Source organism: Chenopodium album, chromosome 17 (genome assembly GCF_948465745.1).
Source record: "Chenopodium album chromosome 17, dcCheAlbu1.1, whole genome shotgun sequence".
NCBI classification, from domain to species: Eukaryota; Viridiplantae; Streptophyta; class Magnoliopsida; order Caryophyllales; family Amaranthaceae; genus Chenopodium; species Chenopodium album.
In genome coordinates this window covers 12,607,439-12,620,845 of record NC_137850.1, presented here as the reverse complement: position 1 = coordinate 12,620,845, position 13,407 = coordinate 12,607,439, and the positions used below count along the sequence as shown (strand labels likewise).

General features: G+C 31.8%; 1 protein-coding gene across 1 annotated transcript; it reads right to left on the bottom strand.

Annotated features, from left to right (window-relative positions):
• Positions 1-3,837: 3,837 nt before the first annotated feature.
• LOC145588674 (L10-interacting MYB domain-containing protein-like) lies at positions 3,838-4,496 on the bottom strand. The gene is made up of 2 exons (XM_081645287.1): positions 4,221-4,496; positions 3,838-4,005 (listed from the first exon to the last, which is right to left on the bottom strand). The coding sequence occupies exons 1-2, from the start codon at positions 4,494-4,496 to the stop codon at positions 3,838-3,840; spliced, it is 444 nt and encodes a 147-aa protein (XP_081501413.1).
• Between the last annotated feature and the right edge of the window lie 8,911 nt (positions 4,497-13,407).

The following is a 13,407-nucleotide window of genomic DNA, read 5'->3' as shown; positions in this document are numbered from 1 at the left end:
GTAAGAGAGAAAGACAACAGTCGAAAGAGAATAAAAAGAGAAATGGAAAGAGAGGTTTTAGAGCAATAGATGATGAAAGAGGTGAGAAGCATTTCAAGAGACCATTCTTAACGTATATAATTAATGCTTTGTGTTGAATTTTTTAATTTATTATTGAAGTAATGCAATTAACTTTGAGTGCAAATGTGGAATTTTTCCCTTTTTTCCTTTCTATAATGTAATGTGGAATTTGATATCGTATTTAATAATTAGCATTCTTTATTAGGAATGTATATAAGTAGTTTAGTTTGCATAGATATGTAATTCTAACTATATAGCTACATGACAACATTTTAAAACAAAATTAATTGTCCAAATGCATAAGGCATAATCTCTCATTTATAAGCAAGTTATCAATAAGTACGTTAAACTAATGACTTACTTACATCACTAATAATGGTTAGCCCACCTTACACTATCCAATTAATGTAATTTTAACACATTAAATTTCACCATTTTTTTCTTTCCTTTTTTTTTTTTGGTAATGCCATAGTATAATATATAACTTTAGTGAAAAGGAAACGGGGAAGGGGAAGCAAAGCATGTTGAGTAGGATAGAGCAATAAAGGAGAGATGAAGATAAAAAGGAAGAAAGGGAAAGGAAGAGGAAGGGAGAGATAGGTAGAGAAAGAAGTAGGATGGGAGATAGAGAGGGGATAGGAGATAGGCCAGGTGAAATCAAATTAGGAAAAAAATGCCTAAAAGAAAAAGAAAAAAGATCCATGGAAAATATAGATGGCAGATTGAAATAAAGATAGAGACAAAGCATGCCAATAGAGGAGAGGTAATGTCGGGAAAAGAAAAGGGCTATGAGAGAGGGGGCGGGAAACAAACTTAGAGAAAAAGAAAGGCTAGGAAGGAGATGGGAAGAGAGAGAGAGAGAGAAAGGAAGAAAGAGGGGCTAGGAGAAGAGACAGAAAGAAAAAGGAAGGGCTGAGAAAAAAAATGAAGTAAGATAAAGAGACAGAGAAAAAAGCCACAAGAGATAGAACGAGGTCGTAAGAATAAGAAATTAAGCAAAAAAGAGAGAAAGGGGCCAAGAGAGATAGAGTAATAAAAAAGGAGTTGGAGAGGAAAAAAGGGCCAGGAGAGAAGAAAAGCGAGAAAGGGTGGTCGGAAGAAAGATGGAGATAGCGAGATAGAGGGACCGAGGGGAAAATAGAGGAAGAAGGGCTAGGGGGGAAAAGGAGCAACTGCAACCTATAATAATTTTCAAAGTTTTTAAGAGGATGGAATGGATACAATTAAGAAGGAATAGGAAAGAAAGAAAGAAAGTAAAGAAAGTGAGAGAACGTGTTTAGGCTAATAAAGGAAGGATTAATTAAGAAGGCAACAAATGCGACCTATAGTTTTCAAATTCATTAAAAATAAGAGAGAGCAAGGGTAGGCCGGGGGAAGATAGAGGGATGAGAGAGAATTAGTGATAACTAGAAAGAGGAGGGAGCTGAAAGAGAGATGTTTTAGGGAAATAGATGAAGGAATAGGTGAGAAGCACTTCAAAAGACCATTCTTAGTGTTTAATTGTGGAAGAAAGTTAGAATCTATATTAAAGGAGGCAAATGGAGAGAACTTAGCTAGCAATGTGAGATGGAGAAATAAAATCCGTGAGGGGCTTCTAACTTATTAGGAAAGAGAATGGTCTATTGTTACATAACACATTATTTACTACATAACACATTAAACAACAATAATAATACAATTTGTACTATTGTTACATAACACCTTATTTACTACAAATTTAATTTCGCAAAATTAAGGGAGTGAGCAAACAAGGAATACAAATGCAATTTCCAATTATTTTTTGGACTACATTTGTACACTTATTTGAATAGCTTAGATTTCTTTTTCCCTTTAGGTTAAGCTAAGTTCCTATCCAAATCTTTTTTCGTTTCATTAGATTACAAAATCACACTGATTCTTATCAAAATAAAAACTTAACATCAAGCCTAATAAATCATGTTAGTGCATTACCCAAAAACAAAAAGAAAAACAGAGTGCATGACTAATGGAAAATAGCTTTTGCACTTTTAATACATAATACAATATTCTACTACTCTAGCATTTAACAATTAAAATAATGAAATGAGCTAATATATTTGATAACATTCATATTTATTCCTTAGTTTGATTACACTACATTAACAACACAAGCTCTTCCATTATTTCCAAAGGAGGTTTTAGTAACCGTGATACTAAATTTTCCTCGTCTTAAAAAATCACAAATACTAATCTCACTCAATGTCCCTTCAACGTGCACTTTGTAACTTTCATTTATCTTATAGTTTCAACATTATATAGTTTCATCTAACCACATTGCCCTTATAATTAAACTATATAAAATATTATTAATAACAATCAATACATTTTTTTACTACACATTAAATTAAATATCGCAAAATTGAGAGGGCACCCGCGTGGCGGGTGCACTCACAACTAGTATGAAGAAGAAGAAGAAATGAATTGCCGGTAATTTTAAGAGAATGAGATGGACTCGTGTCAGTATTTGATTAGCTGAGGGATTATTTTGGAAAAAGGTGGCTTTGCTGTCAAAAATGTTTTTGATTTAAATTTGAAATTAATTTGTTTTTTGGAAGATGAAATCTGAGCCGTTGGATTAGGATGTGTACTGTGAGATCGGACGGATGGGATGAAACAAGGTTAGCTCGTGTTTTTCCGGACAAAGACGACAAAAGGCTAAGATTTGCAGATGGTACGATTTGTTGCAGAATTTTACAGAAGGAGTGGAAAAGATTGATTTGCCCTTGAAAGTTGTGAAGTTGAAGTAGTTTGGTAGGGGTAAAATTGGTATTTGAGGAGGACATGATCAGATAAATCTGTTTTGTAATAAATGAAAGTTATGAGAAAAGAATCAAATGATGATTTTATGTAAAGTGAGGCCTTGTTTGGTTGGGTGTAAAAGGTTTTCAATGGAAAATGATTTTCTATGAAAAACATTTTCCATTAGAAAATGTAATTTCCTACACATTTTTCCTTATTTGATTACATGTAAACTGATTTTTCTTTTTGAGCATTTTTGGTCGTTTGGTTCAATAGAAAATCAACATTTTTTTTTTAATTTTTTTTTAATTTTTTATTCTTTGTCTTTCTATATTTTTTTATAAGGAAGATCTTATCAGTTCTTTTTCATACCGTACTACTACTAATAATAATAATCTTCGAACTTTTTCTAAGCTAACTTTGATTTTTTTTTATTTTATTTTTTTTTAAGGGATAACTTTGAATTTTTTTTGTAAATATTATATGCAATTTAGAAATAAAAGTGTAAAAATTAGCATAATAAAATTATATAAGTAAGATAAAATATTGTAGACTAGTACAAAGTAGCAGCAACAACTCAAATACCAAGAGATTACAAAATACTTACTTTCTATGTACTCATAGTAGTAGACATTTATAGTAAGTAGTTGTAGACAAACAATAAAACATACTCATTCTAATTTTAACGATTAAGGAAATTTATCAAGTTTCGGATCCAAACTATTCGGAGAGGTTTGCTCTTTGTCATAAAAGCTTTGGCAAGCATCTCCCCCTCAACTAAGTAGTCAAATGCGGCATCACGAACTGCTTCTTCAAACTCATCCATCTTCATTATCTCTTCATAAAGTTTCTCCACATCAAGTTGGTTGTTTGAGAATTTTTTCATAGCACTAACCACTTCTCCTAGTTGATTAGATATTTGTTGAAAGTCACAAGTGTCATCTTCACCTCGAGTCCTCTTACGATGTTGTCTTGGCTCTGAAGAAGTGGCACTATCTGATTTCGATGTCCCATTTTCTGTCATACTTGTAGCCTTGTAGGCTGCCTTTGTCCACTCTCATTGCTAAGTTCAATATCAGCAAAACTCTTAGAAAAGTCTCCACGAGCCATGTCTTTACCAGCCACGATTGCTATTTCTTCATACATGTCAATTTTTCGGTTGAGATATTTCTCATGAGAAGGATTTTCCTGTATACAAAAGGAGAAAAATATCAGAGAAATACTTGAAACATACTTAAGTTGAAACATGACTGTTGTATGTAACATTCACTGCCCTCATACAAAAGCTTAGCAAAACCAAGAAAATCATTTACCATATATTCCATGCAGATGATCAGAAGTACATCAATCTTTTAATTTCATTTAGAAATCAAAGCACCCAAAAAATTAAGTTAGAATGATACCTGAATATAATTATTGTAAGCATTAGGAGATGCTGTTACCATCTTCACAGTGTCATTCCACCCAAATCCAGCGTTACCACGAACTTTCGATATGATTCCCCAATTAGCTTTCACCGTCCTCATGTGGTTCTCAACATGGTCAGCCGTGCGGGAAGTTTTAAATTTTTCTGATATATTTTTTGCAGCAGCAACAAATGAGCTTGTTTTGAAAGTGTTATTTGGCCTATTTCCCTTTCTCACTTCTTCTGCAAGAAATACCAACAACTCCTTGGACATTTGTTTTGACCAACAAAAATTCCCTTTTTTTTCTTCATTCTTCACCTGCAATGGTAGATACACATGCTTCTCATATGCAAACCACATGAATTATCAAGAAAATCTTATCATTTCAAATACAATCACCAAAATAAAAGTTCATGTAATTAAGGAGAATATAAACATCTTTGCAATTTCTACTTCAAATCATTAGTGTAACCATTACAACATAAGGAAATAGAAAGACTTCAGGTTGTTCGAGGCCTCTTGTATGCAGTCCACATGGCTGATGCTATGGTATTTCTTTTATTGACACACTCATCTGTTTCTTCTTGCATTTCCCTTCGAGTAAGCAATGTTCTTGTATCTTGTGAATCCATCTCCAAGTCTACCTCTCTAGTTATCGGGTCATTAGGATCCACACCCCTAAGGAAGTTGTGTATCACACAACATGCTAAAACCACATCAACCTGGGTTTTAAATGACCAAAAAGGCTTAGCATCCAAGACACGAAACCTCGCCTTTAGAATTCCAAATGCCCTCTCTACAACCATTCTAATTGAAGAGTGTCGAAGGTTGAATAACTCCCGTTCATTTTCTAGAGGATTGTTTGTATATTCTTTCAAGTGATAACGGGTTCTCCTGTATGGGGGCATAAGATCTTTGTGACTACCAAAACCCGCATCTGCAAGATAATACTTCCCTGCACACAAAAATAAAAATGCATATTATAATCAATTTATATTCAGTTTGCAACTAGCCAACTACCAAAAAAGAGACAACTGGAATTTTGAAACCTCTACTTAGCGCATCATTAAGGACCCTTGAATCATGTGCAGAACCCTCCCAGCCAGCTAGAACATAAGTGAACTTGGCATCAAAATCAACAGCAGCTAGCACGTTTTGTGTTGTTCCGCCCTTTCTACCACGAAATCTATCTTGTATCTCAATGGGAACGGAGGCACGCACAAGTGTTCCATCTATAACCCCTATGAAATCCTCAAACCATGGAAAGAACCTAGGGTTGTTTTGAATTTCTGGCTAAATTGAAGTTGTTGGTGGTTTCACAATCTCTGGATACAATCGAAGGATAGCTTGAAGTACAATATGAAAATAGTAGTGTACAGTCCACGTTGGTCGAAAAAATCTTCCCCCAATCACACGAAACCTTACATTATGTCCCAATAAGTGTAAAAATATAATTACTTGCTCCTTAACACTCATCCGAACACTTTCCTGCAAAATTCCTCTTTCAACTAGAATATTACATAAGCTATGAAATGCAGCAGGCCTCATACGAATTTGTCCTAGACAATGAGTGTCACCACAATATAAAATACTATTGATATTTGCCTCCCTCAAACTATCTCTATTCACATAAGGTTGCCTAATTATTCAAGGCCTTTTATTCCTAAACCTATACTCTTCAACAAGAGCAAGAACAGAAACAATTATAGCTGCCACAGAACCAAGAATCATGCCTTTCATTTCATGGGTCATCTACAATAACATATACAGCAAATTATATAATAAGCCATAACATATACAAAAATAGCAAATTATCTCAATAATTACAAAATTAAACCAGCTGGGTATTCAAAAAAATTCCACAAAGAACTTTAGTATAAACTTGAAGTTTATATCTGAGATTATAAACTTGGAGTAGCACTTATTTGAACTTATAGTATAAACTTAATCTGAGCAAAGAGAACAAAGCAACAAACATGATCAAGAGAAACAACAGATCATCATAACCAAAACCAGTAGTCAGATTCCACTAGTTTCAGGAGATGCAAGCAATTATTCTACATAACCAGCTAATTCTAAAAACAATCTAGTAACATAACACACACTCTACATCATATGTTTTAAGTGAATTTCTGACAGAGGAAAATAGGAGAGCTCCAAACAAGAATTCACCAGACCATATGGTGATACCCAACAGTTTGGAGCATGGTAAAGCATTTAGCATTGACCCCATATTCCCAAATCCATACAACATACTAGCAAATTTTCTCTACCTTCAACAAGAAAAACCAACCAACCCATAACTAGCATTCAATTATAGTATTAATTAATTTGTTTAGTTTACTAAAACAAAGTGCATGTGAATGTATTATAGATTTATTCTACAATATGTAACATACTAATGAGTATTACAAGATTCCAGAAGAATATGACAGAAATTTTCTTATATTCTCTATATAATGAAGCAAGTAAAATCAGACCATTAGAGATGTATTATATACCTGAAGTGAATTTTGAGATGCTACCCCTTGATCCGACATCATACTAGCTTACAATCTTAAAAAAAAAAATAAAAAAAATAAAAAAAAATAAAAAAAAATCAACAAAATAAAATAAATTTTAGGTGAGGCATTTTATCAAACACTTTGCGGGCATGATAAAAACATGTAAAATATATGAATGAAAATAAAATTTGCAGCAAGTAGAATGAATCTAACAACAAATTTCCAAATTATAACCATCATTAGAAAATTTAATTACATCAGAATAGCAATTTCGAGTTGAATTAACAAATTTTATGCAAAAATACCCTAAAATAATCAAAATATGTACAAAATATATCCTAAAACAATCGAATTTTAAATCAAATTAAACCCTAGATTAATAATCAAGACAAGAAGAGAGAGAATATTACCAATTTGTAAAAAGAAATCGAGTGAGGAATCTCTACCCGACTTCGTAGCAAAGCAGCATATGGAGAAGGGGGAAGATGGAAGGAGAGTGAAAACACGGCTTCCCTTCTAATTTGGGGGAAAACGTTTTCTTATACAAAGGAAAATAGTTTTTCAGCCCAAATTTTCCTTTTCCTATCCGGCCCAAACCAAACAACGTAAACTGAGGAAAATAGTTTTCCTGGAAATGGTTTTCAGCCCAACCAAACAGGGCCTGAATGTCGCACACGAAGAAAGGGTTTGTTATTATGATGCGTAATAAATTAAAATTCTGCCAAAGATAGTTAAAGATTAGTAATAATATGAAGTAATAATCACGAATTGCATGTACACGAAAGTATTGGATTAACATAGGAATGGCAGTCCTGATCCGACCCTACTCCGCCCCGATCCGAGGTAAAATATCCGCTCCGAGTCCGAGAAAAAAGTAATCCGAGTTCGACTCCGTTAAAATAATCCGACTCCGAGTCGGAGGAGGGTCGGAGTCGGATCCTACAAAAAATCCGTGAAAAAAATTCGACTCCGACAAATGTCCGACTCTGACGGATTATCCGACTCCGACTCCAATAGATAGTGAATTTTTGTGTGGGTCATAGTTGCATTGGGTGTGGGTTGTAAAGGCCCAAATAGCCCAATTACTCAAAGTATATTGGATAACGAAAAAAAACTCGGAGTCGGGTCGGATCGGAGTCGGAGTCAGAGGTCGGATAATGAAGTCGGAGTCGGATGTCGGGGTCGGATTTAGCCTCTAATTTCCTGTCGGGTCGGAGTCGGATTTAGCATAATCCGCTCCAAGTCCGACCCATTGCCATCCCTAGATTAACATCACCAATTTACCACCCTCTTTTGTGGATTAAACACATGTATTAGTCGTGTAAATATGGGTTATTACGCCATTCTTAGGTCGTACTCTCTTCGTCCCTTAATTACATTTCTACTTTCCTTTTTGAGTGTTTTAAAATTACATTCCTACTTTTCGTTTTTAGTAAGTGAATTTTTACCAAATATCCCTAAATTGTTGTGATGTGGCATTACTTTAATTATTTTTCTGTTTTGCTATTAATGGTTGCACAGAAACCATAATTTTCTCACTCGTAACATTCTGAATCTATGTGCAGCACTATAATTGAATATGATTGGTCCTTTTATTTTTCATAAACAAATGTGATGGTCCTTTTTCTTTTCAAAGAATTGATGACATGTGCTTCATTTAATATCATTCTATCTTTATTTTATTCAAAGACAACCGTACGTAAATGTCTTGTAATTCCCATTGTACTTTCTAATCATGGGTTTTAAGATTACTCAAAGTTTTTTAATTCCCGTGTAAATTTAGAAATAGGAATGTATTAAGGGACGGAGGGAGTATGACTCTTATTCAATAGTTTAGGGTTAAGATGGGTAACTTTGGTTGTTGAGTAGAGTTGGGTCGAATTTGATAATTAGTGGGTTAAATATGTTGATTTTTTTTTTTTTTTTTTTAAAGTTGACATGTTTTGGCTATTGACATTATTCATTAAATCTACTTTGATCAATTTTTGTGATTTATAACTACGATAAAAAATAGTTGTGTAGTCTTGTTAGAACCATCTCAAAATATATTTTCACAATATATAATTTTTATAATATTTACTTATTGATAATTAGAGATATTAATCATTAAAATAATACGTTAACAATCTTGAAAAATGAAATCTGTTAAAAAAAATAATAGAAAAAAAAAAAAAAAAAAAAAAAAACACGAAGGATGTATTAGGTCAACTCATAAACTCTTAATCGAGCGAGTGGAGTCTTATCCAAATTGGGTCTTAACCATGTCATAAACTTATCTCCATTTTTTCTAGGTACTTTTGATATCTCCTAGACAATCTATAAGTATAAAGTCATAAACGTATGATGTTGAATTAGGCACTATCATACATAAGTTCTTTTGTTGAAATTTTATTGAACGTGGTTAAGTTAAATGCTTCAAGTCTATTTAGCAATAATCTTAATTCTATTGAGTAATTTGGATGGCTAGTAATTTATGACTCAATAAAGAGTTAGAATCACATATAAAATGATGCAAGGTTCTAATTATAAGAGAACCAAGATAGGTTAGTTCGTTATTAGGATCCCATTGAATCACCATATAAAAATGTTCACAAAATAGAACTATCAACTTAACTTTAACATTTAGTAACTCTAAAACAATTCGATGAGCTGTTCATGAATTGTTTTTGAGCTTCTAAATTTAATAATTCATAGAGGAATTTTGTTTCATTCAATTTTTGTAAAATTATCTTGTTGTACTTGGATATAGTTTTATCGATTATTCCATGCTTATACTAATAAAAATCATGATCAATATGGTTTGCACATGTTATTGATTAAGGCGTACTTTCATTAATTTATTGTCAAACGGGTTAAAGTTATACTGAAAATATTTTAAATTACTTTATATACAACAAAAGTTACTGTTTTTCTAACATAAATTTTACCTTCAGAAAATACTTATAATGTATTAGATTAATCATATTAGCCATCATAGCATGTATCATTTACAAATTACACATTTGAAAATAATTAAACTCGATACAAATTAAAACTATCTTCAAATAAAATAAACGTAAATCCGCCTTATACAAGACTCATTGTATTATTTGTTTTGCTCAATCTTTGATATATATATTCAATATATTAGGTTTTTGTAAAATCGCAAAGATAGAGCTTTATCTTTGCGATTAATGTAAGTCCGCCTTATACAAGACTCATTGTATTATTTGTGTTTTGCTCAATCTTTGATATATTCAACATATTAGGTTTATATTGTTAATCTTTGCAATCAAATATCTTGCTTAATTAGGTTTTTTGTAAAAAGAGCTAAATTGAAAAATACTTCTTAAAGGTATATGACCTACAACTATTGATCATGATTATATTACCAACTGTACAACATGTGTTGAATAGTGTTTCCCTACCTTATAAAAAGTGTAAGATTACTCTTATGAATAGTGCATGGACTTTTATACCCCTTTAAAATATTTATTTACCTTTTTACTCCCATTTTATATTGTTATTTTTATTTTTTGGGCCAATTGTATCATCACTTCGTCAGCTTGAAAACTGACTAAACTACATACGAGCAAATTCTCCTCGACTCCTTATACAATTCCACAAACATCTTTTGTTCAGTCTCTCTCTAAAAATTATTAGACTACGAGAGTTACAAGCTCTCCATTGAAGCACCTCTTGAGCTTTATCTCCTTCATTGAATCCACTATCCACCTTAGTTTACCATGGCGGTAAGAATTGGAGTGGTGTCGCAGGAAATTTACCTCTTCTTGATTTGGAGTACCGATGTTTTCTAAGAACACCAACCTATAACAACTACAATGAAGGGTCTCGTCAACTACATGGTGGTTACAAATTGGTCTTAAATGGAGAATATATATAGAAGGAAAGTAACAATTCTTTTGATGTTTTACTTGATAACAAGATTTTTCTTATGCTGTGTTTCTGATTTTATGACTCCTGTTCTAGCTAACAAAAAATATTTTTATTGCTAATAATTTCGTTTGGATGAAAGACCCTGGGTACTTTTATTTTGTTAATATTTTTAATGATAATATCATTCTCATCATTCCTGGTTTTACCCTGGGTTTATTCTTAATGTATTATTACTGTACTACATTTTCTCAAAAAATATATTTTAAAACTAATATGAGCTGCAATAAAGATGATGATTGTTCAAAACTTACCTTTAAAGTTTAACCAAACCCTTAGTAGTACTATTATTCCTACTATATGCTTGCCTTTTCAATCCAAAACTCTTATGGCAAACTAAATACGGAGTACTTTGCAATTATTGTCATTCAACTAATTGAATCCGTTCACATTCCATTTAATTCATTTGGTGCCATGATTTCAATATTAGTTCAAACCCAACCCAATAAATGGTATACTTTGTAACTGATGTTAAATTAAATTTCTACTGACATTTTAAAGTTCAAGTTCCATTGTCGTTTGCCTATTTCCCTAACGGTTACTACTTCTCATTTAGGTTATTCCCTTTACGCTTTGATTACTCATCATTTATTAGTTTAAATTAACCATTCATATATCAAATTGGCATTTCCACTCTTTAATTGCTTTTGTTGCCGCACTACACATAATTACTACGGGCTAACTTCATAAGCCTTGAATTAGAAAAACATTAAAAACAAACAGAGAACTGATCTTGAGATACACAAGCAGTTGATACACAAGAACACAAGTATCTTGAAGAAATGACATGACTATTAGTTAAATGGCATGATTATTATCTTGCAATATTGTTAACCTCTATAATGTTACTTAGTTTATTAGTCAACTTGAGAGAGAAAATTAAGGTTGGTGTTCCAAGTTAAGGAGTATAATCTTAGTTGATTGCTCATGAGAATGCAGATTTTATAAATTGACATTGTAAAAATTGTGTGCTTAGGACTTGGTTATTTTTATATTTTATTTTTTAAATTCCCCTTCTCCCTTTATTGCAATCCAAAATTTGTTCAATTCATGAATTTTAGGCTACCTACTAGGTACTAATATGGTAGAGAAAAACGGTATACGTCCAGTAATGCTCCTCCATTGAAGCAGTTCATGTTTCTAAATTAATTAGCCATTCATTCCCTAATCCACAACATTGATTTGAATCTCATATACTGATTACTCACTTATATGCATTTTAAAATTTAAAATTGAAGACATATAAGTGCCTAAGCATAAAATTATCTATGATAAGTTCATTATCTCTATGTGGACTATAAACACAAACAAATATAACTTCTTGTATCGGCTAGCTGTTGGCTACCCTAGTTTATTTAAATATTCAATCTCAATTTCATGATATTGTTCATTTTTTGCAACACCTTGAAAGCTAAATTAACTAGCTATATCTCGGTGTATGATTTCCATAAAAATAATTCAAAGATGCAAAAATTCTCAAATTACATTCCTTTTACAAAAAATTCCTCCCATACCGTCCAACTCAGCATTTAAATTGATTTTTTTTTCTACTATTTACTAGTAAACCGTTAATTGAATTAGCGGTTTATACACATATAAACCGCTAATTCAATTAGCGGTTTAGTTGCTAGGTGAAATAATCTCCACAATTGTATGCACAAATTCTTATAAAACCGCTAATATCCTTTATGAAACCGCTAATTCAATTAGCGGTTTTGTGTTGATTGAATTATTATTATTTTTTTAAAAAAAAAAAACACAACAAACTTGCTTATGTGGACGGTCTAGAGGGAATTTTTTGTAAAAATGGTGTAATTTGGGAATTTTAGTCTTTTTGAGCATTATGTATGGAAAACAAACTTTTGCTACATTGTTAGGAGGTTTTAGTTTTATTTTGGACAGCTGTATAAAATCCCATCAATTATAAACTACTGGATATATGCCTTATAAATACGTTTGTTGTTGTTAATAAAATTTAGAAACTTTTTAGTTCAAAATTAAATTGGATTCCTTGTAATTTGAGACATTTTAGGAGAGATCCAAGCTTGGCCAAGAGTACAAATACAAACTAAATTAGTTGTTATCACTTAGTTAGGATTGGTAACTCCATACCCCTTGTTTATGTAATTGCAAATCAAACTAAAACTGTCACCATCAGGGTAAATTTACAAATAAATTGCCAAAAAAAGAAAAAAAATTCAAAACAAGAAGAAAATTTGTATTATAAAATAACATAAAATGCACTTTACACTGCACTTTACGCTCGAGTGTATATAATTATGAGACTTTCCTTCATTTTTCCAATCATTAATACAAAACTTGTAAGAATTTAAAGTACGCTAAATCATGCATAATTCTTTTATTATCCAGAATAGTGTCTTTACATGTACAGTTATCATTGTGTTTTATCTTAAATTTCTAACATGCGAATCCGCAATTTTTATTGGCTCATCCACTTCTATTTATCATCAAATTTTTGCTTTCTACATTCGAAATTTCACGTTCACAAGGTTTCTTTCTTTTTTTTTTCTTTTTTTTTTTCACGTTCACAAGATTTGCCAGGCTCAAATGAATAAAATCGTTGAGCACCTCCATTTTTTTTTCTTTTTCCTGAATCAACAAAAAGAATATATATATATATATATATATATATATATATATATATATATATATATATATATATATATATATATATATATCCTATAAAATTACATAACACTTACAAAAATGATTACACCTTCCAAACC